Genomic DNA, 24,381 nt, shown 5'->3' with positions numbered 1-24,381 from the left:
TAAACATCTTTGGAAACTCTATACGTCAGCTTGGGCTGGCCGAAGGAAAAGTGGGTACCAAGACCCACAAAAGCGCCGGGTCGGGGCGGGCACTACGGAGTATAATGTGATGAAAGTCTTCCCAAGGCCTGATATCTACGCCCATCCGTACGGAGTACACGAAACATATCCTTACACGGACTGTGGGTCTCTTCTAGATGTGCTGCATCTATCGGTGGCGTTCTATACGCCGAAAGTGATAGATAAAAAAAAAGGACTACAAATCGAGCAACCAAAGTGGCAGGTGTTCCGAATCTCTCTGTCGAATCTGCGTTGGAAGCGCCAGCACCCTTCATTGTTGAACCTAATGCCCCGCTGGGGTGGAGCATTCTCCTCCTAGAGGCAAGTAAAAAACCCAGTTTGGCAGGATGATGGTTCGCTCACAGGCAACCAAGGTGGAAGGAAAGAGAAACATGGACCAGTATTGAAAATGAAGACGATCTTATTGGATCCAATATAGTTTGCTCACCACAGCGTGGGAACAATCAACAGCTGTGGGTATTTAGGCATAAGAACTCCAACCGCTCCTCACGTTTGAAAAAATTGCCCTTGGTCTCTTCTTCCAATACATCTGTATCTTTGAGAGCCACAAAAAGATGAGTCATCCAGTAGACAAGACCAACATCCAGGGCGGCATTTGGCCGCGCATGCCCAAGGAGTTTGAGTCCTACCTCTTTTACAGGATCAAAAATGCGAACAGACTCCGCTACGATCTCAGGGAGTTCATCGGCGAAATCACCACTGGAAAGCAATGTGAAGAGCGTCTAGAAGAGATCAAGTCAGCACGAGAGAATGGTAAAGCTGCAAAGATCCCCATGTCGGGCATAAATGTGTCCTTTACCCAAAAAGGGCTGCAAAAAGTAGGTTTGGCTATTCCCATTTACTATCGTGGTCACGATTTCTCGTTCTCTATTCTGTTTGACAAGAAAAAGAAGGGTCATTAACAAGGATAAAACAGTTGAACCTAGCACAAATCAATGATGGCCTTTTTGAAAAGGGCATGTACAGCGACCTTGTCTTCGAAGGCGCTGATATTCCAGACATGTTGCTTCCCGAATTCAAGCCTCCCCCTGGACACCCCGCAGGCGATGACAGCTGGCGTATCGACTTGGTCTTCATCGTGGCTGCATGCAGCGAACGTACCCTGAATGAGGGAATTGCCAAGATTGAGACCAATTTCCATCTGAGAGACTTGAACAAGACGAGTTTGGAGTTGATATCTGCCAAGCATGGTCAGCGCCGGCCCGGAGATCTTCGCGGCAAAGAGCAGTAAGTCAATTTCCATCGAGCAGTAGAAATATTCTAACTTCATTCGCAGCTTCGGCTTTGAGGACCACATCTCGCAGCCTCAGCTTCGCGGCCTGGATCCCGAACCGGGTCCACGTGAACCACAATTGTGTCCTCCTGGGTAATATGCTATCCTCTGTCTCTTAACCCTAAGCGCTAATTGAGCTAGATACATCTTTGTCGGTCATGACGGAGATCCTCGAAAAGACATTACGCCTCCCTGGTCCGTGGAAGGCAGTTTCCTTGTGTTCCGTCAGCTAGACGAGAAGGTCCCTGAGTTCAATAGGTATATCATCACCAGGCTCTCAACTTGGGGGCTATGCTAACTATGCTCAGGTTTGTTAGGGAAGCTGCAAAGAAGATTCCAAACTACTCTGGAGAGAACGGCGCCGAGAAATTGGCGGCTCATATGATGGGACGTTGGAAGAGCGGTATTGTGACCTGCCGTTCTTTGGTACACTCAATGTACTGATATTCTGTAGGCGCGCCCGTCGCTTTAACCCCCCACAAGGAAGACCCTAGTCTTGCACACAGAAACGACTTCGATTTCCGGCCCAAGCAGAGCATTCTGGGTTGTCCATTCGCCGCGCACATCCGTAAAATGCGTCCTAGAGCTGACCACAAGCCCGACCTGGGCAATGATGACGATTTTGTGAAAGGACAATTTACTGATCCTTTGGTTCACGATACCAGCGCTGTCACGATCCAGGATGTTGATAGTGACGAAGAACCCGACCAGCCACCCCAGAGGGAAGACGCCAGCGTTATTCTGCGGCGTGGAATTCCGTTTGGACCTGAGCTTGGCCCCGACGAGACGGAAAAGACCACCAAGAGCCGTGGTGTTTACTTCACCTGCTACCAGAGTGATATCCGCGACGGGTTTAATTTCCTTATGACACGTAAGCTCCCTCTGCATTAGTATCGTCGGGCATTTCTGACACTTATGAAGGCTGGGCAAGCAACAGTGTTTTCCCATCATCCAAGCACAAAACTCATGAGCATGGCCCTGGAATGGATCCATTCATCAACCAGAGACAGCGTAAGGACCATCCTGAAGGTCATATATGTGTGCATGACGGCACCGATTCGGAGAAGGCGCACAGGCTCGGGCTTGGGACAGATGCCTGGGTGGATCAGCGTGGAGGCGAATATTTCTTTACTCCATCCATTCGAGGCCTGCGGTGGTTCTGCAATGCGCCTCAAGAGCAGTAGTAGGATAGATTCGTTTACTTGAATTCCAATTCAAACATCCATTTCTTGTATTCCCTTGCTGTTAAGTTCTCAGCATGGTCGACTACAGCGGAAATTATGCATGCTATCAAATAAACTGGCGAGGATAGGCAGGGATACTAAATTATTCCGGATAGCAGTGAAGAATTTTGTTGCCATGGGATGAGTTTAGGCCTCTGCATGGTGCGGTCTTGGTTCTAATATCAAGGACTGCGGACCGCACCACGCGGTCTTATAGTCTTAAGTGTAGAGATTAGGATAGTACTATAATAAACTATAAATATATAATTCTGCTAGGATATTTCATTTTTAGTTATATAAATTAATAAATTATGATAATATTCAAAGTGTGATAGCCACGCTAGCCATGATGCGGATATATATATATATATATATATTATATGGTGATCTATCCCATAGACCAGGATAGATAGAGCAACCCATCGACCACGGCCAGGCTACTCTCTGCTAGTTCTAGGTGTGAGTCCAAACAAGCGTCTGCCATGCGTCGTCCTAATGCTCGCAGCCGTCTAAAGAAGCAGAGTCCAATGTTGCACTGCAGCAACTGCAACATCGCCTCCCGCGGGGACAGTGCGTACAGCGCCGACATCTCCGCGTCTATTTCGGTCGGACTAAAATCAAGCGTCTGGCCGAGCAGGTGGGAAATGCGACATAGCTCTAGTTGATCCTTCGTCTAGCTTGAGCTGGGGAATTCTGATGAAGCACCAGAATCCACGGAAATGAGTCCGGGATCTGGTTGAATGTCCTTCACCGTACATCCACTCCATCAATCTGATCCCTTTTGCCAGGAATGTGAAGCTCTCGAGCTATACTTGTCAGGGCCAAGTGTGGGAGCAGTCAATCAGCCACTACATCCAGAGACGCCGATTTGATGAATATTTTGGAGGAGCCCCTTTTTTTCTGCGTCTTCCCAAACACCTCCTGTATACAGAACGCTTCTACGGTGCCTTCCAGATGAATATCTAGATTACCCAAGCTTTATATTCTAGTATGATCACCGGGGCTGAGGGCTGGAGTACCCTCTTTGAATGATTGTGGGCTTAAAGGACCAAGCACTATCCTACCCGCTTATCCACAGAATACAAGAGGGTATCCCTATCTTGAGCTTTCATCATCGCATCCGAGGCTGATCCCGATCTACAAATACTGAAACGCGACGCGATACCCTTAAACGTAGCCCATACTAGCTCTCACGATACTACTTTGAATACAAGAAAATATTTACACTGAGAAGGAGGTTATAAGAGCCTAACTGCTGAGAAGTGTTGAGCTTGAGGAATATTAGAAGCTACGACTGGAACAGAGGTAGGGAAGCTTGTGGCTGGTCGCCGGTAGATCATCCTCCGTGTTTATTGCTCCTCTCCTTCGTCAAAAGCAGTAACGTATCCAGGTGTTGATTCACAGCAAGACTTTTGCGACGGAAAGGATAATATTACCCGTTACAAGACCTATCTAGATAAAGACAGACACAGGATCTCTGAGCTATACCTGCAGAGGGAAAGATATTTGACAAACATGCATGACCAACAATCAAGACGCCCACCAGCAAACTCGATAGTAAAGGATGACAGAGCTGTCTCGTTGCTGGTGCCCCATGTTCGTTTCGGAAATTGTTCATAATGCGGTAGAAGCTGTTTAATCGCTCCTGCAACAGGTCCAGCAGTCCTAGAGCGCAGGAGAGAATCAGTCGCTTGTTCTGCCGGAAAAGGCCTTTGTGGTCGGGACATACTTCAGTAAGGTGGGTTAACTCCATACCAGGAGGGCATGTGCTGGGTTCATCCCAGCAGATATTAAGGCAGTTGGCATCGGCGTTCAGCGCATACTGGGTATCGGCAACGACAGTCGAAACGAGGACGGCCATGGCGGCGAAAAAGATGGAATTGAGGTGCATCTTGGTTGCTCAACCTTTTGGAGGGTTGTAGAAATGGGTTGAATCACTGATCGTGGGATGTCGTCCACAAGAGCGTTTCAAAGACGGTATTTATATCACTCAAGCCTTTCTCGAAAGCTCTCGATTTCAGAAACTCTCTTGTATAATTAGGAAGAGGGAACACTAGGCTTCATTAGGAATGTTGTGCAAGGGGTGGGATATTCATTTAAGAGCTCCAGTTCAGCTGCAGGTCCTCAAAACGTGTCGACATGTCCACGTAGTTTTGCTATCTCTGCCGCAGTTCTTGCTTTTACGGTACCAGGAAGTGCAGATACAACCGAGTTTCAAACCCCAATTTTCAAGATCTGATCAAGCCTTCGTGGATCAGCATTAGGATGGGCGAAGGATCCAGGTTGATCAGTAATTTATCAACCCATATCGATACCGCCCCACTGTAAAAGATGTCCATTCTGTAAATTATTCACGCAAGCAGATCTCGTCTCACCAGCTCACGTTTCTTTTCCTCCACCTTTTGCCCGTGGCTGGCTGACAACCCACTTTATATGCATGGTCGAAGGAAAGGCTCGGCATGCAGGCAGTGTCTTACGTGGGCCAACCCCTGGATTTAGTCAGAGGACTCAGAACAATTATTATTGAAGGGCTCTTGCATCGATCGCCCGCATTATAATGACTGCCTGTTAGACAAACAGAATTACAAATCTAGGTTCCCAAACAGACTGAATATGCACTGCTTCCGCCGCGGTGGTGGGGTGCACAACCCATATCGGTGGTAAATAGCCATGATAAACCCGGATTTATGGAGGCTTTTGGCTGGCTATCGAGAGCATTTGCCTCTACAACACGGAGTATATCTCTTATTATTTTACTAAGCACGTAATAAAAGCGATAGTTTGATATTGTGTTCGGGGTATAGTATACACCAAGTGAATATCTGGCAAGATCACTGGAACTAACCGAAAGACCCAGTACGGATCACAATAATACCATACGATCGTAACAGACCGCTACTTGAAGGTTTGAGTACCATATGTGATATGATCTAGTCGGTGATCTGCGAAAGGAGGAGTTGGAGAGAGCTGGCGAGTCACCAGCTGCGCATAGCCTTTTGTTCAGCGGTCAAGCGCCTCGTGAGGAGATACGGATGCACATTCCTCGTCATCAGCTGCAGGTTGCACCGCTCACGGACACCTTCTTGGCCTTCAGCTCGCTCTTGCTTGTTGTCTGTGGAGCCCAAGTGCTCTGGTACAGGCAGGACCGGCAGGCCCTTCCTGCCTCCTAATTAGTGCGCTCAAGGTGGCTGGTATGCATGTATTTGATGTCCAATAATGTTGACCAGTTTTTCCTCTTCCTGCCATCACAGCATTGAGCCCTCTGTGATTGAGATTTCACGATGCAGATAACTTTGCATATGATCTATCACACCACCCCCGCTTTGGCTTTTCACGTTTTTGCTCGGACCATATGCTGTGATACTATCTCATATATCATCTATAAGAGCTGCCTGATTGTTGCCTTTGAGATTCTTGCAGACGAGCGTTGTCGAAAACCAAAGAACAAGTCGGAATATCTGTCTGCAACCAAACACACAGCATGCTGGACCAGAAGAACATACAGGGGGATATTTGGTATGTCAATTCCCTGGTCCTTCATCCCATTCATTTGCATTTACTTCTTGGTGGGCTCTGAATTCATCTGTACTGGAGCTAACAATGTTAGGCCTCGTCTGCCCAAAAAGGCCGAAAGATTTGTGTTTTTTCGAATCAGCAACGTGCCAGAGTTCAAGAGCAGCCTGCCAACGATAGCGAGCTTCATCACTACATCGGATTCATCTCTCAAGACCCGCAACGACATCTACAAAAGGAAGCAGGAGGGTACCCTCAGGGGTATTATTAATCTAGTCTCGATTAATATTGCGTTCACTGCGGCTGGACTGGACAAAGTGAGTACTTGAAACCTGGCTGTATAAGAGTCATCCTGCTAATATCAAGTAGCTGGGAGCCGAACGTTTCAATGATGAAGTCTTCAACGGCGGCCAGTTCAAAGACATGACTGCTCCGTTGGAGGGCGAGACAGCCGAAGACCACCAAGGACTTGATCCTCAGGGTGACTGGGTTCCTGAATTTAAGCCAAGCGGTGGGGGTATCGACGGTGTTCTTGTTGTGGCGGGCAATAGTCTCGAAAGTGTCGATAAAATGATCCAGGATGCAATTGATTGGGCCTTCAACGTTGGCAACGACAGGCAAAGTATTGAGAAGGTCTATACTAAGACCGGCACAGTCTACCAGAACCACCTTGAACAGTGAGTATCTCCGATCCGTTTCTAGATGCAGGCATAAGTACTAATACCTGCGATGCCAGCTTTGGATGGGTAGACGGTATTAGCCAGCCTAAAGTCAAGGGACTTGACGAGCTCTCGGTGAAGGGCAATGACACTGGAATGGCACCGATAGATCCCGGGTATGGCATTTGCGCCTGATCCTATTGCCTGGTTGTTAAGTTGACACGTTCTTTGTAGAATTATCATTGTCGGACACGAAGGTGATCAGAACAAACATCCAGAGTGGGCGAAGGATGGCAGCTTCATGGTCTTCCGGATTTACGAGCAGCTGGTCCCTGAGTTCTACTAGTACGTGCTCTTACCTGGCGTCATTCTCTGCCTGCTTGATATTAACAAGGCAACCTTTCCCATTTAGTTGGTGCTCTCTGCACTGTCCAACCGGTGCGGAGGAGACAAAAAAGGCACTACGAGAAGGAAAGCCAGTCGAATGGAGTGAACGGTCCATGGACGAGATGGGCATGTTCTCCTCGCGATTGGTCGGACGCTGGCCTGCAGGTTAGTATTTTGATACGAAAATCACTGCTCAGGAAACTGATAAACCCCACCACACTAGGTGCTCCCATGGAGCTTCACCCCAAAGAGGATCCCAATTCCGGCCTGTCACGACATGAAGATGAGAAAAAGAACAGAGATCTAGTCGCACAGGCGCTTGGTAAGGAGGGGCTAGACCGGCTGGCGACAATTAAGCAAAAGAACGAGACGGATGCCTTCAACTACAACCCCACTGACCAGACCAAGTGCCCATATGTCTCTCACATGCGCAAGACTGGCCCTCGGAATGACCATGACAACTACACCCGGCATTTGATGATGCGCCGGGGAATTCCCTACGGGCCCTGGTGCGAGGGTGAGGAAAGAAGCCGTGGGGTCACAGAGCATGAACGTGGCCTTCTCTTTGTCAGCTACCAGAGCAGCATCGACGACGGGTTCCGTACCCAGCAAAAGCGTATGTGCACCTCTTGAATCTCGGGCAGTGATGTTCCTCTAACGAGTAACAGGATGGGCCAATGCTGCCGATGGCCCAACCGACATGGCAAAGCATAGTGGAGGCAACAGCCAGGGGATTGACCCCATTGTCGGTCAAGCTCACCCGCGCCATATCAGGGAAGACACAGATGGGCGGATCCGTGCCAAGTATCGAGACCCTGCGCCTCAAATCCACTTCCCTGAAACGGTCTACGGGGAAGCCGGTCCCCAGGTGTATGATCAAAAGATCGATCTGGCCAGGCTATGCATTCCTCATGGCGGAGAATACTTCTTTTCCCCCTCCATTTCTGCCTTGAAAGATTACTTGCCTTCGAGACGTCTGGCGACATGAGGTTTTGATAGTAATAGATTACTATGAACGGTTGAGTAGTTACTTGATTCTATCTTTATATCTCCACAACGATCATTTGAAAATCTGGAAATAGATAGAAGTGCCGCACCTGGTAATTCTTTAAACTTGTGATACTACAATAGCCGGAAGCAGCGACGGTAAATGGTGCCATGAACGGCTGCTGTAGTAGTTTGCAGAGCAGGGAATACAGGATACTTCAATCGTACATGTCTGGCCAGACCTATAAAGGGCAGCCAGCGAAGAGGCCGAGGCACTCTGGGGAGGAAGGGTCAATGCCAGACAATCCTTCGGCATGACGGAGTATGTCTGAATCCCTTGTATCTGCGGAGCGTGTGTAGGTGATTTGACGTGGCTATACTGACAGTCCGGGCCGTATCTAGGACAACCTGCTCATTTCTAGAATGGCACTCTCGGGACCGGAGGCTATCATCATCAGTGGGAGAATTAAATCCGAACTGCGAGGCGAAAATCATGGCCGACGACAACATCACCGAGCTTGGATACAACGAGCGTGGGGAATTATGGGTTCGCGGCCCGAATGTCATGAAGGGATATTGGAAGAATACCAAGGCAACAATGGATACCAAGACCGCTGATGGCTGGCTGAAAACGGGAGATATTGCCTACGTCGACACTGATAGTCGATTCTATATCGTCGACCGAAAGAAGGTACGGAGCCCTACCTATCGTACCATGGAGCAGAAATCAATGCTCACGTGCTGCAGGAAATCATGAAGGTACATGGAAGGCAAGTAGCACCCGCGGAACTCGAAGCACTTTTGCTTGAACATCCCGCCATTGCTGAAGCTACAGTAGTTGGAATATCAGTGTAAGGGGCCTGAGGGTTAGGATTAGTGGGAATTGCTGACGCGAGTAGCGACTGTGACGAACGACCACGGGCTTATGTTGTACGACTGCTGGGACAGGAGGTTACGGAGGAGGACATCCATCGTTTCTTCAAGGATTCCAATGTGGCTCCTCACAAGAGACTGACTGGCGGCGTTATATTCTGCCCGTCACTTCCTAAGAATGCTTCGGGGAAGATTCTTCGACGAGAGCTCCGCGCCTGCGCTCAGAAGGAATTCCAGGGGACGGTAATCGCAGGTTAATGCCTGCATTTCATGTTGTAAGCAAAGGGGTCCGACTTATGCCATATGGAAGTCGCAAAGGCCGTCCTATTACAGTCCATTCGTCGTGGGGATACATAGATAGAGGCAGTGTTCTTAAGCAGTCCCACACTTGCTAGCCAAGACAGAGGCATCGCATAGAATCACTGGCTGTGAATAGAAAGGTTATTGTGTGTAAAATGTCGGAACTGGATATCTGTAGCCCGGGCTCATGTATTTGCCATCAACTGTAATCTGGGACTGGATTGCATTGCATGTCTATCTATGATTCCACGCCCTCTTGAGACCCGGCATCTGATGCATTCGTGACCACATTTCTATGACCCCAAGGGCAAGCTCACGCTGGCCCCGATCGTGCATTAGCTGGGACAGACCATCATGGTAACCAAGTTGTTCCCGACCAAAGCCGTCCGCTGCCAACCAATCTTCTACACTGGGGTTGTTCTAGAGCCTAGTCTGGCATGGGAGGCGTCACTTACCCTTTACCTCGAGCTCGATGCTTTGCTTGGCCTGCACACCTGCGCTAAATTGCGCCGAGCTATGCGGACGGCAAGATATGCTGCAATAAGTGTTGCCTGATTATTATGCTGTGTGCTGCGTTTTTGGTATTGTTAGCCCTAGACATGCAATGGCATGACCTTTGGATGCCTCTTGTGCATAATCAAGGATGTTGATGCAGTTTTTTCCCCGCTCCAGGACGAACAGCAAGGCAGCGGTGGTCTGCCTGTTGCCATCTCCAATGGTCTTGTCCCCTTCGGCACCCTTGGATCCCCTTAGCAAGCGCTGAAGTCTTAGCATGGACCTCCCTACTGAAGATGCGTGTGAAATGCGGCACTACGTGATCAATGTTGCTCTGGGTCGCTGCAGGGTGAGTGGCTGGGGCTTACCTATCCACGAAGCTACTCAACGGCCCTTCTCGTGCTGGGGTTAAACCAGACCTGGTTCTCACATGGCAAGGTCGAGACATGAGGCACATAGCATTCGTGCTGCTTAACATGCCAAAGCCCCAGGATTATATCCATGTAACTAATATTCCAGTATGTGTAAGACGAAGCGTCGGCGCGTATGGAGTAGTTAGACCCTCAGTGTGGCTCAGGAACCAGGGAAACCGTACAGCAGCAGGATATAGCTTGATGAAGACGGGGTGAAAAAGAAAAGAAAAGAAAAAAGAAAATAAAAGACAAAACAACAAAGAATAGTCACGGCTACATCAGGCACTTCGATATAGATAGGTAACAGGCGTGATGGCAATATCACTTTGTTCCTGCTTCGCAGCCCTTGCCCAGCCTAATTCGCCTAAATCTCGCCGTCTTCTTTGGCGCGTTGAACAGTACTTTCCAAGATCCCGGCCAGGAGGTGCTCGAATGAGATCCCATTGCTCTCGGCGCTTGCTGGCAATGGAGAATGACCGGGAAGGAGGCCGGAAATGGGATTCACCTGGGAACCATCGTGTCAGTTTTTGTATAGAGTACCAAATAAACATGGAAACACTCACTTCTAATACGTTCGGAACAGCGTTGGGCTCAAGCGAGTCGAACCGAAGATCAACGCGTCCAGCATCACGACAGCCCAGAATCTTCCAAGCTGCGAGAGAAACCTGGCAGGCCGCCTGGACTTCGGGGTCGGACATGTCATGGTGATCATTCCACGAGAGGCGACGACCGCCAGCGCTGGACTTGCTCTCTCGACAGGCAAAATCCAGCCCGGCAGCGCGATGGCTGCCATTTGTGTCGCCATTCGTGCTGCCATTCAGCTGGGCACGACTTTCCCAGATATGCTCTCGGATGCCGATGACGCGCGATGCAGCGCCGGTCCCTAGGATGCTCACTGTGTACTCGCGACCGGGCAGGAAGGATTCGATCAGGATGTCCTGGCCGGGGAACTTGACGCGCAGTTTTTGCACGGCCATCTCGAGCTCGGCAGGCTCGGTTGCTTTATTAAACGTTCCGATTCCCTTGGACGAGCCCTCGGTGACGGGCTTGAGGAAGAGCGGATACGATGGCAGCTCGGTGGTTGCTTCAGGGAGGCTCGAAGCCGATGCTTTCGTAGGGAGAACGAGGAACGGAGAAGTCGGGATGTGGTGATGCTGCAGCACAGTCTGCGCCCCAGTCCATGGTTAGCAGGCTATATGGAACTCTAAATCAAAAGGAACTGTACCTTGGTGCGAGCCTTGTTCTGGCACAGCGCCATCGTGGCTGCGTCGGCGAAGGTGTAAGGGATCCGGTACGCCTCCAGCAGAGCAGGCACCTGCGACTCGCGCGAAGTGCCATGGAAGCCTTGCGCCATGTTGAAGACCATGTCCCAGGGCTTATGATCACCGCTCGCCAGGTGCTTGACTAGACCCTCGATGCCCTGGACGAGAGTGACATGGTGGCCGAGCTGTTTGAGAGTGGTCGCGACTGCCCGAACCTCGCCCTCATGCGTGAGCGCAGCACAGTCTTCTTCTGAATAGCCCTCCTGGAGGAACGACGATCGTTGCTCGGCGACGAGGGCGATCTTGAGGGCCTCTCGTTCCGATCCCTTGCTCCCCTGGCCAGGACTGTGAGTGAAACTGGCAGCCGCGCTGCTGAACGTTGGAATGCGCTGCTCCATTGCGTCGAACCAAACCTAATGACAGGAATAAAGCAATATAAAGATGGACTTGCTATAGGGTGGGGAGGATAAAGAAAGATCTAATCGGCGTCAAGACAGATCTCGGGCCCAGCTGTTATATCTGGAGGCGTGGGGCAGCACGGTCGCTGTCCTGCACGCATTCATGAATCGGGGTCAAGTCTAGACGGTTGGATGGGACGGCCACACTGCTCGTCGAGGTGTGGTAGCATCAGTTGATGTCAAGCCATGTCATCGGTGGAGCCGTTCCACCGTTCAGTGGGCGATGTCACCAACGGGTGGAGCGATGATGCTCGCACTGGTCTCGGCCCGCTGACGGCCTCCTGCTTTCGGGCCTCGACCCAACGGATGAAGAATGTGATTGTCAACAGCTCTGGCCGTCCTTTCCAGGGCACTGTCCGGGCTGGATCCGAGACGATCCGGCCAGCTGCACAGCGTTGACCGTTGGAGCTAGTTAGGGCAACCTGCGGGCTACCTAGCTAGGGAGATCCAGCGTTTCCATGTGAACGTGAAGATGTCCACCACTCAGAGGGCGCAGAAAGATCCCGATATGACCCTCGAGCCTGGGTGAGACAAAGAAGTCTTCTCGTGGATGTCATGATACAACATTGCATAGGCCGCAAACGGAAACATCAGAGTCAATGGCCGCCGGAACTGCAACTCCGACGGCCTCGCAGCTGCTGTAACACCTCTTCTATAATGTCTATAAGGGCCAAGACCAATCGTCCTGGCACTGAAATAAGCGGGAACTCAATGTCAGCCTCCCTTCTCTTGGTCACACCGAATTCGCTCCAATCAAGCATTGGATTCCCTTCTGCCCACCATGGCCGGCCAATTCTATGCCATCACCGGTATCCCATTACCCGCGAGGCCGGAGATCTCCACATGGTCGAGTTCCACCAAGCCCGAGGACCAAATTCAAGTCTCGCTTTTCATCCGAGCCCTGCGCCAGATGCAGCAGAAAGACCCAGTGCATGACAAGCTGTCCTTTTACCAGATTGCCGGTGCGCTACTGTATATCTATTTCTGTTACGAGGCCAGGCTAATGTAAACTTTTACAGGAGTCCACGGATATCCAAAGGTTGCGTGGGACGGGGCCAAGGAGAACGACGGGTTCTACTGCACCCACGGTGTCTTCACTTTCCCCACTTGGCACCGACCTTATATGTTGTTGTATGAGGTACATGGCATCCATGGTTGTTGAAGCACCTATGGCCTCTACTGACGGCACACTATAGCAAGTGCTGTACAATATCATGGTCGACGAACTGATCCCCGGCATCGAGGATCCGGCCGCAAAGCAGGCCTGGACCCGTGCAGCGCAACGATGGCGTCTCCCCTTCTGGGATTGGGCCATCCGTCAGTCCGATACTGGACAGTTTGGCGTTCCCGGAATCGTAGCGGGTCAGAATGTCTGCATTCGCAAACTTGGCGGGGAGGCAATTGAAACCGTTGAGAATCCCCTTTACAAGTACATCAACAAGGTAGATGGGAAGGGGGTCCCGATGGGTGACCCGACAATGAAGGGACAGCGTCTTGGATACGATGACGGCAAACAAGTAAGTAACCTGATCCCTTAGGGTGATCGAATACTGAATAGCCAGTACAACGACTGCATTGGAACCAGCCGTTATGCAAAACCCGGCGATGAAAAATGGGTTGCTGGGTCCGTTGACAACGCCAAAGTTGGCGATGCCCTCGCACACCCTGCAGGAAAAAACTGGGAGCCTGGGAAGTCAATTGCAGACAACGTCTATCGGATTCTCACCGATGGATACTTCACGAGCTACAAGCCATTCTCATCCACCCACTATTGTGACTACAGGAAAGACGTGGAGAAGGGTAAGCCCCCTCTAACGCCATGCGAGTATCTTTCACTGGAGATGATACACAACAACATCCACGTACGTTCGTTCACCTCTTCTACTGCGCCAATGCAACTAATGCAGCCAGAACTGGACTGGGGGGGCAACCGACGAAGCACAGGGCCATATGTCCGATGTGCCCGTAGCAGCATTCGACCCCATCTTCTTCTTGCACCATTGGTAAGCCTGTCGTGTGGTCAACTGGTGAATCTGCTGATAAAAGGTCCAGTAATGTCGACCGACTGTTCGCAATCTGGCAGGCTCTGAATCCCGATAGCTGGTTTGACCCACCCCTTCCTCCCCACGGCCATGACGACAACGGCAAGCCTATTCCTGGTCCTCCGTATTGCCCTGACCCAAAGAGTGACGCTCCTTTGCCGCCGTTCCGCAAGGACAGTAGCGGCGAATACTATTCGTCTGACTCTGCGCGGAGCACCGAAAAACTGGGGTATACTTATCCTGAGCTGCTCCCGGGAAATAGAGAGAAGTTAAACGCGATCCTGCGGGAGAAATACGGCAAACACCTATTGCACCTCAAGAGACCAGTAGATGATAAAGGAAAGCTCATCCCCGGCATTGGTCATGAGACGTTCCCCGACTACCTCATCAACGTTCAATATGACCGGTACGCCTGGGCTAAACAAGGCCACAAACAACCCTTATAACCGAGCAACTGGAACTGACCACCAGGTTTAGGTTTGAATTCGGCGGCGAACCCTACACTGTCAGTTTCTATCTGGACACATTCAACAACCAGAGCCAAAGCCTCGAGCGTTACGTCCTGGGTTCCTTCTACAACTTCACTGCGCCCGTGGTGCCCGACTGTGAGAACTGCAAAGCACAGGAGAGCAATGCCGCCAGGTCGAAAGCACAAGTGCCGATTACACTCCCCTTGCAAGAGCTAGTCCGGGATTCCGACCTTCCCAATGCCCACAGCATGGAAAAGCTGCACGTTGAGGCCCTGCTACAGGACCAGCTGAAATATTCGGTGACCAAGGTATGGCCAGCGCTGATCAAATTTAATTCATTGACGCTATACTGGGCCCGATCACTGACGACTCTACAGCGTTCCGGTGAAGAGATACCCTTGGAGCAGGTTCCAGGACTTCTGGTCACTGTTCATGCTGGAGAGAGCAGCTACCCCAAGGATGATTCGCTTGATGTCTTTATGCCTCGCACCTATTCTCCTCTCTGGGCTGCCACTCAGTATAAGGTTTGTGGTGCTGCGCCGGCTTAGGAGATGGGTCTGTTGCATGGTATCAAATAAAGACTGGAAGTGTTACACCAGTTTTACTCCTTATTCTAAAAAGTATTGGGCGTCCTTTTCATTTCTTTTCCCCTGCTTCCTGTTGTCGGCCCAGTCTGTAAAGGAAGAAGCCCGGCGCAGACAAAACAGCCAGACCCCCGATTGCAACGCCAACTCCTATTGCAACTTTCGCGCCCGTCTGGAGCCCACCGGATGATGCGGCCTCCGGGGTTGGGGTGCGTGAACGGGCAGGCCTGTTCCGCACGAGGAAGCTTGAGGAAAAGATGTTGTATCCGTCGTAGGAATAGCTATAGCCCTCTTCTGCAAAGACAACACAGTACTTGTGGTTCTTTGCCAGGGTTTCGTTGTCAATGTTGACCGTCCAGTCGTACGACCCAGAGCCCGAGACGTCCCACGAAGCTGTTTCAGTCTGTTAGTCCAGGACCGATTGTCTAGTATTCAATGGCTTGGGGTTGGGGATTGCGTACACGCAAGTGGTCTGATATAGTCCGCGTCTTTGTCCTCCCATGCAACCACATACAGGTTTGCTTTGAGGCTGCCGTCCAGCAATGAATCTGTGTAGTAGCTGGCCCAGCCAGCCCATTGGAGGTGCACTTTCTCCCCATTGTAGAAGGTCTGTTGGAAGTCCTTCTCGTTGCTTCCGTCAGGCACAATCCAATTACTTCTGCCTGTTTCATCGCTTTGGGCCACCTGCACCACCGAGAGCAAAAGCAGCCAAACCCACTTCAGAGTAGCCATGATTAAGGACTTCGCTGTCAGGACGGATAGCAGGGGGCGGAGAGAGGATGTAGCATAGAGGTGTTTAGGTATTTAAGAGACTTATATTGGTCGCCGGGCGGAAGAGATTTCAAGGCTGCCCTGGCCTGCGGCTTAACATGGGCACGTCTAGTCATGGGGCCCATTCCTGTGAAGTGATACTGATACCCACTGCATATGAGGGAGCTGGGGGCAAATATCTCATATATTCATAACAGAAATAAATCAAGCTACTCTTATTAAACTACCACATGCCTTCCCATACCTGTATCTTTTGATATCTTGCAGTTGACACCTGCCAGGCAGTACAGAAAAATAGCAACATCGGTGCCTTAGGTCTGGGGAGAGCCCTGGGAAATTGGCAACCGTTTGGCTTACTATGATCTGCTGTCTTGGCGTGACTATGGCGGCGGTGGGTAGGTTCGCCACTCTGACACATACACCGTGGCCATTTCCAAGCGTTGGAATTAAACACGGTTCTGTAGTTGCCCTAGTAGACAAATTGATTGTCCGTTGGCCTTGTCGTAGTTGATATCTCGGTACTCCACCACCATTTGAGAACGCCAATGGGTTGACTGGTTCTTGGCAATTTCCACCGGGTGCGAAGAATATATATCTTTATAACGATGTACCACTACTTACTCAATAAGTGCCGTTCGCCAAGGAGACTTCGACTGCGGTGCAAGTATATACAGTGCTTCTCTCATACTATCCCGGAGAATATGTCTAATAGAATTTACAGCAGCATTACAGACAAGGATGTTCACAGGTTTATTCTTAATTCTATCAAGGTTACCACTGCCGGTGCTCTATACTTTGGCTTCGACTGCATTCACTTGGTTGTGAAGGATGCGTATATCAAAACTGTCGGAGACAACACCCCTCCAGGTCTCCGTCACAATAGCCATATTTACTTCTTGAACGAATACATGACATAACCCAGGTCTGCTTGAACGTGGAGCCTCATCCAAACTAATGCAATGACACATGTACCTCCGGGAATGAGCACCGTACAGCACCAGAGTATCACCCAATTTCCCCGTTTCACATCAACACAACCAATCAAGCATCGAAGTAGCATACAGCTGTTTTGTCGCTTGCGAAAGGCTCAAACCCTCCATTTTCATGGCCACACTTGTCCGATTTCGCGGTGAAGCTCTCTCCTTTATACCCGAAGTCCAGGTGGCAATTACCAGGGTCCGACCAGACATGGACCGTCAGAGATCCTGCATCGAGTACATCATTCTTAAAGGTACATTCGTTGACTGCCGGTTTGCCGTCTGGTGCGTGGCATTCCTCTGCCAGGAGTGACGATCCATCGGGAACCAACAGTTCAAGACTGCTGCTATGCGAGTAGTTGTTCGGCTCTCCATGGGCTTCCGGTTTGAATCGAAATTAGCTACCAATATGTAGAGATAGAGGGCGGGGAAGCGGCATACGTCCTCCTGGGTATATAGCGTGACTGCAATGAAAGCTGACCTTGTAGGCCCCATCAGCGTTTTCAGGGGGAGCGTCGCGCTTCAGGGTAAGCCCAAGGGCAGGCGCACTGCCCAAGGCAACAAGTGGCAGGCAATCTTTGAACAACATAATGGTTCTTAATCACAGGATGGAAATTAAAAGAAAATTCAAAGGTTGGGAAGTGTTGGACACGGGACTACACGGGCAGCAGCGCAGCTTTATATCGCAGAGGCCTGGCCTTCAAGACTATCCAGCACGTGTGTCTATGCTTCATCAAGTCATTATGCGAAGGTACGACCAATATAGCTTTGAGAATGTACAAGCGTATTCGTATTCCAGGAACTGGTCTCCACCTGTAAACGCCGGTTCGGAAACACCATAAGGCTTGATCGTTAATGATATCGCTCCAGGAAGGGGGTTTGGTCTCTAGGCTGGAGAGCCGACCCGATAATCACCTGGAAAGGGAATTTGGTCTGCAAGAAGGAGAGCTGGACCTGATAGTGACCTTCTAGAAAGGGAATCTGGTCTCTAAGCCGCGATTGAGCTGACGTGTTAATCACCTTCCGCAAAGGGAATTTGGTCTTCAAGCTGGGGGCGAGACTCTGCATCAATACGGATAATAATGGATACAGTCCCATATGTGCCTTGGCAGACATCATATGGGTGTGCCTTACTGACAAACGCCTGGTCCGTCACCCCCAGCAGGAGAACCCATAATGGGACTTCGGACTCGATCGGGCCCCCGACGTCGGGAACCCGAAAGGGGAAAGTCAGTCAGCTTCATTAAGTAGAGTATTTAGCCAACAACTCGGAACTTTTCAAATCCCCCAAAATCCAATCCTCTCTTGCGTACTATTTGGCATCTCATGTCTCTCTCCCAACGAACCCTGGGCCATGGCGGCCCCAAAGTCTCTGCTGTTGGTCTCGGATTCGGCAGCTTCACCGGCTTCTATGGACCACCCGGTACCACCGAGGAAAGGCTAACACGCCTAGACCATGCGCATTCCATCGGCTCGCGGTTCTGGGATCTTGCGGATATCTACGGCGACAGCGAAGATCTCGTTGGCGAGTGGATAAGGCGATCTGGGAAGCGGAGCGATATCTTTATCGCCACCAAATGTGGGCTCCAGCGACAGCCCAACGGGACATTCGCCTTTTGCTCTGACCCGGAATATGTCAAGCAGGCTTGCGATCGGAGCCTCGAGCGACTCGGTGTCGACACGATCGACCTTTACTACTGTCATCGAGTGGATGGGGTGACTCCGATAGAACGGACCATAGAAGCCATGGTTGAGCTGAAGAAGTACGCACTCTACATTGAACAGCAGACTGAAAGGCTCTAATTGAAATCAGCCAGGGAAAGATTCGATATATCGGCGTCTCGGACGTGTCGGCGGCGACTCTGCGGCGCGCGCACGCTGTCCACCCCATCGCAGCTCTACAGATTGAGTACAGCCTGTTCACACTTGATATCGAGTCATCTACATCGAAGGTCCTTGAAACCGCCCGTGAACTCGGCATTACTGTCGTAGCATTTAGCCCTATTGGGCGTGGTATCCTCGCCGGCCAGTTTCGATCTCGCGCAGACTTCCCACAGGGTGACCTTCGCGCCATGTATCCCAAGTACGCCGAGGAGAACTTCCCGGAGATTATGAAGCTGGTGGAGGGAGTCGAGGAGGTGGCGAGCAGTCATGGAAGCACTCCTGCACAAGTCGCCCTTGCGTGGCTGTTGGCTCAGGGCCCAGAAATCATCCCCATCCCTGGGACCAGGTCGCCCGCGAAAATGGACGAAAATTCGGCCTCGGCGCGGCTTGAATTGAGCAATGAGGAAATGCAACGCCTCCGGGCCCTGGCAGAGAAGGCAGATATTCAAGGGACTCGTTATCCCCCTGCGTAAGTCTATCGTTAATTAAGGCGAGCCCAATGCTAATGGTTGGCATAGGATGATGGACGTTCTTCACACCGACACTCCTCTACCATAGGCGCATATTCAGTTGTTAGCAGTGAACGTGATATATTTATTCTATTCATAATATGTGGAAGCCTAGTAATCATCCCCAGTGGAACCGTACAGGTGCACGCCTCTTTCAAGGACCTCAATCTCATCCCCAACTTCGACATAGAGCCCCTTTCCTTGTGCCTCAGCATCCTTGAGATCCCGATCCTCTGGCACGCAGTGCATCCCCAGATATCCCAGTGCCGATTTATTTCCAGTTTCAACCGTTCGGTAATCGACTAGTGTTGTGCTTGGCTGTGGCTTTCCCTTCTTCTTTCCCTCAGGTGGCAGATCTGTCTCAAACGTGCCAGTTGCTGTGTCGACATTCGGCATCGTACATCGAGACGTACGGCAGACAACAGACAACGACGGGGCCACAGACGCCCTTTGGTCTTTGGTGGCAGATGCCGAGGGCCTGACTCTGCATCTCTTCCAGGTCTCTTCTGCGTAGGCTGGGGCTCCAGTGATCCATAGATTTGCGCGAAAGCGAAGGGCATCGAGTGGCTGGTTCTCGGAGGGTAGCAGTGAAGATACAGCCTGCACGGAGGATAAGCTGTTGATGTTGACCGGCTGCTGGTCTGTATATGCATGGACAGAAGGCGAGCCGATATGTTCAAGCGGAGCAAGATTCTTGTTTGTCCGAGTAAGCGAGTCGTCGTTGCATCGCAACAGTGCCAGCGGCTGGGTCGCTGGAAGACCCAGAAAGCGCTTCAGCTTAGGCAGGGCGTCGGCCACAGATGGGACAGTGCTCATGTCGAGGCCGCTTGTATCACGGCCGTGGATGGTGAATGTCTTCTGTTCTATCTGGTACTTCTCTTGTTGGCTGGTTGGAGGTTCAAGAGGTACAATGGCAGAAACCTCTGGTGTCACTGCCATATTCCCATTGTAGAAGAGCGACTCGAGACAGTCTGTCCAAGATGGAGCCCGAACATTAGGGTCTTGAAACCTCAACACTAGACAGCCGCCTGCCTGGACGAGGGGATCGGACGCATCGCTGTGCTTATGTGGCAGCCACAACTCGGTCGCAATCAAGGCCATCGCTGGTTTCGTGCGTTGACTGATAAATCGCCATTTCCCATCTGCCACGGTTGCAATGGCAAAGCATCTGTCGTACAAAAAGCCGGTCTTGGTGAGCAACGCACGGTGCACCTCCACGGGGCCGCATGATTTGACGGGGTGGATGTAGATTGACTTGATACGGATGGAGTGCTGGGCTGCATCGTCTTCAGCGATGGCATACTTGGAGTCATACTGGTCGGCCATGTTGCTCTTGTTGCTGGGCAGCCCCAGTCTGTGCAGGTTTCGCAGCTGGCGGCGGGTGGAGGCTGTGACTCCATTGTTGACGATGGCCGCAAATACCACGCTGAGGAGGAGCGTGAGAGCGACTGTTGAATAGATGAAGGTAGATGTTTCCAGAGCCAGCACGGCCTGTGCAGCCTGGAGCAGCATTGCGACTGAAATGCGCTTGTAGAGGAAGTGAAGAAGAAGAAGCGAAGAAAAGAAGCGGAGAAGCTGCACAAGTGGGATGATGACTCAGCTGCATAACATCATGCACATTGCACACCTTGTATAATCTATATAGATATTGTCAACTGGATATCATGCAATACAGACCCTTACTAAGTAAGGGTGCCCTTGTTGGTGTAGGGGGGAAATCTGCAATAGATATACAAACTCATCGGACAAACTCTACTCGTCGCTGTCGTCGTCCTCATCCTCGTCCTTCAATATGCCGTGTCCCGGCCATCCAGGGCGAGAGTATTTCTTGACCTGCGCCTCATCCCCAAACTCGTCAAACCCCATATTTGCAATGCCCAGATTGACAAATGCGCCGTGTGCCTCTGCGGCCGGGATCCGGTTATGCCTGAACCCCCGTAGCTGTGGCACATCGATCCCGTCTAGAAGTTCCGACGCGGTCGTTTTCTGGTCCCTGGGAATGTACAGCGTGTCTGCCTCTGCCACGATTACGGTCTGGTCAATACCGGACTGTCGGTCAATGAAGAATACCGGCGTGTTATGCCCGCAAGGAACTGCGTGTCCCCGCTTGTATGTGTATACATCCCAAAAGATCTCCCACATGTCGTCGAGATTGCCCTCGCACGACTCATCTTTAGTCCAAGGCACGTAGCATGCACACTTGGAGTCCGCGACGTCGACATCGACGAGTCTGACAATCTCGCCACGCACTGCCCTGTCTTGCTCTGGGGTCAGTTTGTTGGTCAGGTAGAAAACTGGGATCCAGGTGAGTGCATAGCTTGTCGACTGCCAGTCGGGCGTCGTCACATAGAATGGATGGTTTGGTGCAACGACTTCTGGCTCAGTATACGATCTTCTTGAGACTATGTGCCTTAATGGAGCCTGCGCAAATTTATATCCACCGTACCTCTCCCTGACTACTCCGAGCTCGACATTGGCGACATCCTGGATTGGCTCTTTCAGCAGAAACACCTCCCATTGGATCTTGTTCAACGGAAGGCAGCGTTGGCATGCATCCCAGAGCTCGATTATCTGTCGTCGACTCACAGCCTTGTGACAATCCCACGGTACCACATGAACCTGCAGTGGCGATGAGGATTCACCGTCCTCGCCGTCCTCGCTCTGGTTGAGTTGGAGACAAACGTCCATCGCCTGCTGGAGCGCCGACTCTGTTGTTTTCTGCTCGTCCTCGGTAGTGGGAAAGAGGAGAACCACGTTGAAATGGTCCCGACCGTGCTGAATGGTGCCCTTGGGCAGTTCAATACGAGAAACGTCGGCCCCACACTGCTTCTCCCATTCCAGGGTCCCTGAAGTCTCTGGGCTGAAGGGGCGCCTATCCGGATCATAGAGAACGAGCCCGGCGTCGGGAAAAGGGTTATCCCCCCTGATCGGGGCAGTGGGTTCAAAGGTCGACATTTCCGTAAGAATGTCTTCATATACCAGTTCGTGCTCGTCTCCTCCGATGGGCCATGTCGGACCAGCTGTGCGTTTTGCAAGGATGCGAATTCGGCCTTCTGTACAGGTCCTGATGGAGACCATCACAGCAGAGACAGTCGGGTACTCGCCCACTCTCAGGCTCCCATTGAGCTGACGCTTGGTCAGTTGATCTGCCACCAGCAGACCGTCCCATCCTGCGCGCGAGGCCAGCACTGCTATCGCATGGATGTTCGCCTGGCTGTCGGGGAAGGGGCCTTGTTTCGCGATGGACTGGAGGGTCTCTATCGAAGGTCCCCATATATGAACAATAAGAGGTTCACCATCCTTCACGGACCCTCGCAGGTGATGGATGAGACGAGTCCTTTCACTATCATCCAGATCAGCCAGGATAATGAGTGGCAATTGAGCACCGTTGATGCTGTCGTCTTTCAAGGGGAAGCCATGGGTGGGAAGAGCCGATGCATTCATGTTGACTGAAGTATGGAAATCGATTTATTATTGTTACTGCCACCTTGCATTATTTAACAGTTGATTATCTCGCCCCCACGCGATTTCAGCCCTGGTCGGTTTCCAACTGCGAATGAAGGCCAGGGCTTGATTCCACCTTCTTCTTGCAGTGACGATGCGCAAGTGGCTTACTCTCTAGACTACGTCCTTCACGCACTTCTGCCACTGGCTTCTGGCCTGTTCAAACTGCGCATCGTTTGTGATCATTTCCCACCCGATCATCCCCAAGCTCTTGCCTACCACCAGGGCTTCTTCGTGGGCACGGTCTGTTCCAGCAGCAGCAGCGAAGGAAGGGTGGTGAGGGAAAGCCCCGTCCGCTGCTCCGATGGCAAACATCGTATGCAGCGTGGGCATGATGTAGCTGACATTGCCTTTACAGTGTTAATCTCCGGTCGATTCTCGTCTTAGGATGCACATACCAATATCGGACGAGCCAGTCAGGACCTTCTCGTGGGTTTTAAGGACATTGCGCCCGTAGGCGCCCATGTGAGTCTGATATAGGGCACAGAGAGTATCATTGATTTTAATATCGGCATACAGCTCCTTTCTGTTAAACACTCATTAGATGAAGACAAGACAAGCGCATTCTCAGACAAGACATACTCGACAATTTTAACCTCGCACCCTGATGCCGACGCGCCAGCCTCAATGCACTTGCGCGCTCTAGCCATCAATGCATTCAATCCTTTCAATGACGGACTGCGTATCTGCCAGTAGGCCTTGGTGAACGCCGGTATGATGTTGGCGACCTTGGGTGTATCCAGGAAAGCGCAGTGCACTCTCTCGTCAGGCTTCATCTGCTGGCGCAGCATCGCCATGTTGTTATACGCGCCGACCAGGGCATCAAGCGCATTGACGCCATCCCAAGGGTTGCCACCAGCGTGGGCACTGACGCCGGTGAACTCGCAGTGGATTTCCTTTCTTGCGTTCATCAATACACCAGCGCACCCGTCCGATACCACGCCAGGGAAGAGTTCTTGCGGTCCTGCGTGGCTGAAACAATTCAGTTACATCCTGTTATAATTGGAGGGATACATACGCCATTAATGAGATGTCCACGCCGTCATAGGCACCAGCATCAATCAGCTTGGCCTTGCCGCCTCCATTTTCCTCTGCAGGAGTGCCCAACAGCTGCGTGCGACCGGGGATGTTATATTGCTTCAGTACAGCCGAGAGCGCTAGGAAGGCTGCAACGCTGCTGGTTGTGATGAGGTTATGGCCACAGGCATGGCCGATGTCCGGCAATGCATCGTATTCGGCGTTGAAGTTGACCAAACGGCCGCCAGAGCCACTTCTCGCCTCGAAGGAGGTGTCGAGGCCAAATGCATGCCGCGTGACAGTAAATCCCTTTTCTTCGAGAAAGTTGCAGATTGTATCGTGTGCTGCGTGTTCCTCGTACGCAGTTTCGGGGTTGGACCAGATCTGGCGCTGTCAGCAGTTTGCAAATTACGTAGCTGGGTGGGGCTTATCTGGTACAGTTTTATTGAGAGCGCGCAGAGAGGCATTCGCAGCTTGTAGTGCCTCGTCTACAGACGCCTTGACTTGCTCGGTGGTTGGGTTGAGGATCGCCATGGTGCTCGTCTGGATGATGCTCCTGGCAAGACTGGGCAGTGGCTGTACCTATATCAGCAGACGGAACAGCTCCGCAATCTCCGCGATCCCCGCGACGTTGGAGACAGTCGGCTTTCATATCGGTACTCTTTTCATTGATGACTGCGTGGCGAGATCGAGGGCAGC

At 51.3% G+C, this 24,381-nt stretch overlaps 13 protein-coding genes across 13 annotated transcripts; 5 read left to right on the top strand and 8 right to left on the bottom strand.

Annotated features, from left to right (window-relative positions):
* Positions 1-593: 593 nt before the first annotated feature.
* On the top strand, positions 594-2,711 carry ASPVEDRAFT_177810 (Dyp-type peroxidase). The gene is made up of 7 exons (XM_040808798.1): positions 594-899; positions 998-1,308; positions 1,358-1,447; positions 1,496-1,612; positions 1,663-1,757; positions 1,809-2,225; positions 2,276-2,711. Exons 1-7 carry the CDS (start codon positions 636-638, stop codon positions 2,536-2,538), a joined length of 1,557 nt encoding a protein of 518 aa, XP_040673064.1. The 5' UTR covers positions 594-635; the 3' UTR covers positions 2,539-2,711.
* A 1,501-nt stretch (positions 2,712-4,212) lies between these two features.
* ASPVEDRAFT_88554 (uncharacterized protein) lies at positions 4,213-4,438 on the bottom strand (the record flags this gene model as incomplete). Its single annotated transcript, XM_040818356.1, has 2 exons — positions 4,213-4,242; positions 4,307-4,438. The coding sequence occupies 2 exons, from the start codon at positions 4,436-4,438 to the stop codon at positions 4,213-4,215; spliced, it is 162 nt and encodes a 53-aa protein (XP_040673063.1).
* A 1,620-nt stretch (positions 4,439-6,058) lies between these two features.
* ASPVEDRAFT_88553 (Dyp-type peroxidase) lies at positions 6,059-8,124 on the top strand (the record flags this gene model as incomplete). Its single annotated transcript, XM_040818355.1, has 8 exons — positions 6,059-6,093; positions 6,185-6,407; positions 6,460-6,767; positions 6,827-6,925; positions 6,984-7,094; positions 7,162-7,301; positions 7,360-7,752; positions 7,805-8,124. The coding sequence occupies 8 exons, from the start codon at positions 6,059-6,061 to the stop codon at positions 8,122-8,124; spliced, it is 1,629 nt and encodes a 542-aa protein (XP_040673062.1).
* Positions 8,125-8,263: 139 nt separating this feature from the next.
* ASPVEDRAFT_363647 (uncharacterized protein) lies at positions 8,264-9,452 on the top strand. The gene is made up of 4 exons (XM_040811202.1): positions 8,264-8,445; positions 8,526-8,814; positions 8,871-8,974; positions 9,023-9,452. Exons 1-4 carry the CDS (start codon positions 8,438-8,440, stop codon positions 9,252-9,254), a joined length of 633 nt encoding a protein of 210 aa, XP_040673061.1. The 5' UTR covers positions 8,264-8,437; the 3' UTR covers positions 9,255-9,452.
* Positions 9,453-10,568: 1,116 nt separating this feature from the next.
* Positions 10,569-11,864, bottom strand: ASPVEDRAFT_33527 (D-alanine--D-alanine ligase family protein; the record flags this gene model as incomplete). The annotated part of the gene is made up of 3 exons (XM_040810749.1): positions 10,569-10,709; positions 10,768-11,370; positions 11,430-11,864. The coding sequence occupies 3 exons, from the start codon at positions 11,862-11,864 to the stop codon at positions 10,569-10,571; spliced, it is 1,179 nt and encodes a 392-aa protein (XP_040673060.1).
* Positions 11,865-12,705: 841 nt separating this feature from the next.
* Positions 12,706-14,984, top strand: ASPVEDRAFT_88549 (uncharacterized protein; the record flags this gene model as incomplete). Its single annotated transcript, XM_040818354.1, has 8 exons — positions 12,706-12,886; positions 12,944-13,062; positions 13,121-13,441; positions 13,487-13,786; positions 13,836-13,927; positions 13,977-14,372; positions 14,444-14,744; positions 14,814-14,984. 8 exons carry the CDS (start codon positions 12,706-12,708, stop codon positions 14,982-14,984), a joined length of 1,881 nt encoding a protein of 626 aa, XP_040673059.1.
* An 88-nt stretch (positions 14,985-15,072) lies between these two features.
* Positions 15,073-15,752, bottom strand: ASPVEDRAFT_88548 (uncharacterized protein; the record flags this gene model as incomplete). Its single annotated transcript, XM_040818353.1, has 2 exons — positions 15,073-15,413; positions 15,482-15,752. The coding sequence occupies 2 exons, from the start codon at positions 15,750-15,752 to the stop codon at positions 15,073-15,075; spliced, it is 612 nt and encodes a 203-aa protein (XP_040673058.1).
* Positions 15,753-16,570: 818 nt separating this feature from the next.
* On the bottom strand, positions 16,571-17,516 carry ASPVEDRAFT_155168 (uncharacterized protein). The gene is made up of 2 exons (XM_040808445.1): positions 17,210-17,516; positions 16,571-17,146 (listed from the first exon to the last, which is right to left on the bottom strand). The coding sequence occupies exons 1-2, from the start codon at positions 17,355-17,357 to the stop codon at positions 16,833-16,835; spliced, it is 462 nt and encodes a 153-aa protein (XP_040673057.1). The 5' UTR covers positions 17,358-17,516; the 3' UTR covers positions 16,571-16,832.
* ASPVEDRAFT_363621 (uncharacterized protein) lies at positions 17,463-17,996 on the bottom strand. Its single transcript, XM_040811201.1, has 2 exons — positions 17,549-17,996; positions 17,463-17,496 (listed from the first exon to the last, which is right to left on the bottom strand). The coding sequence occupies exon 1, from the start codon at positions 17,885-17,887 to the stop codon at positions 17,621-17,623; it is 267 nt and encodes an 88-aa protein (XP_040673056.1). The 5' UTR covers positions 17,888-17,996; the 3' UTR covers positions 17,463-17,496; positions 17,549-17,620.
* Positions 17,997-18,094: 98 nt separating this feature from the next.
* ASPVEDRAFT_88546 (uncharacterized protein) lies at positions 18,095-19,210 on the top strand (the record flags this gene model as incomplete). Its single annotated transcript, XM_040818352.1, has 3 exons — positions 18,095-18,531; positions 18,582-19,121; positions 19,171-19,210. 3 exons carry the CDS (start codon positions 18,095-18,097, stop codon positions 19,208-19,210), a joined length of 1,017 nt encoding a protein of 338 aa, XP_040673055.1.
* Positions 19,211-19,272: 62 nt separating this feature from the next.
* Positions 19,273-20,673, bottom strand: ASPVEDRAFT_88545 (MOSC domain-containing protein; the record flags this gene model as incomplete). The annotated part of the gene is made up of 1 exon (XM_040818351.1): positions 19,273-20,673. One exon carries the CDS (start codon positions 20,671-20,673, stop codon positions 19,273-19,275), a length of 1,401 nt encoding a protein of 466 aa, XP_040673054.1.
* Positions 20,674-20,793: 120 nt separating this feature from the next.
* Positions 20,794-22,802, bottom strand: ASPVEDRAFT_363583 (uncharacterized protein). Its single transcript, XM_040811196.1, has one exon. The coding sequence runs from the start codon at positions 22,603-22,605 to the stop codon at positions 20,914-20,916; it is 1,692 nt and encodes a 563-aa protein (XP_040673053.1). The 5' UTR covers positions 22,606-22,802; the 3' UTR covers positions 20,794-20,913.
* Positions 22,693-24,313, bottom strand: ASPVEDRAFT_363594 (M20 family metallopeptidase). The gene is made up of 5 exons (XM_040811198.1): positions 24,121-24,313; positions 23,684-24,066; positions 23,248-23,637; positions 23,064-23,191; positions 22,693-23,015 (listed from the first exon to the last, which is right to left on the bottom strand). The coding sequence occupies exons 1-5, from the start codon at positions 24,214-24,216 to the stop codon at positions 22,780-22,782; spliced, it is 1,233 nt and encodes a 410-aa protein (XP_040673052.1). The 5' UTR covers positions 24,217-24,313; the 3' UTR covers positions 22,693-22,779.
* Positions 24,314-24,381: the final 68 nt, after the last annotated feature.

Source organism: Aspergillus versicolor, assembly GCF_001890125.1.
Source record: "Aspergillus versicolor CBS 583.65 unplaced genomic scaffold ASPVEscaffold_12, whole genome shotgun sequence".
NCBI classification, from domain to species: domain Eukaryota; kingdom Fungi; phylum Ascomycota; class Eurotiomycetes; order Eurotiales; family Aspergillaceae; genus Aspergillus; species Aspergillus versicolor.
The sequence above is the reverse complement of the archived record's forward strand: the minus strand, read 5'-3'. Positions and strand labels throughout refer to the sequence as shown.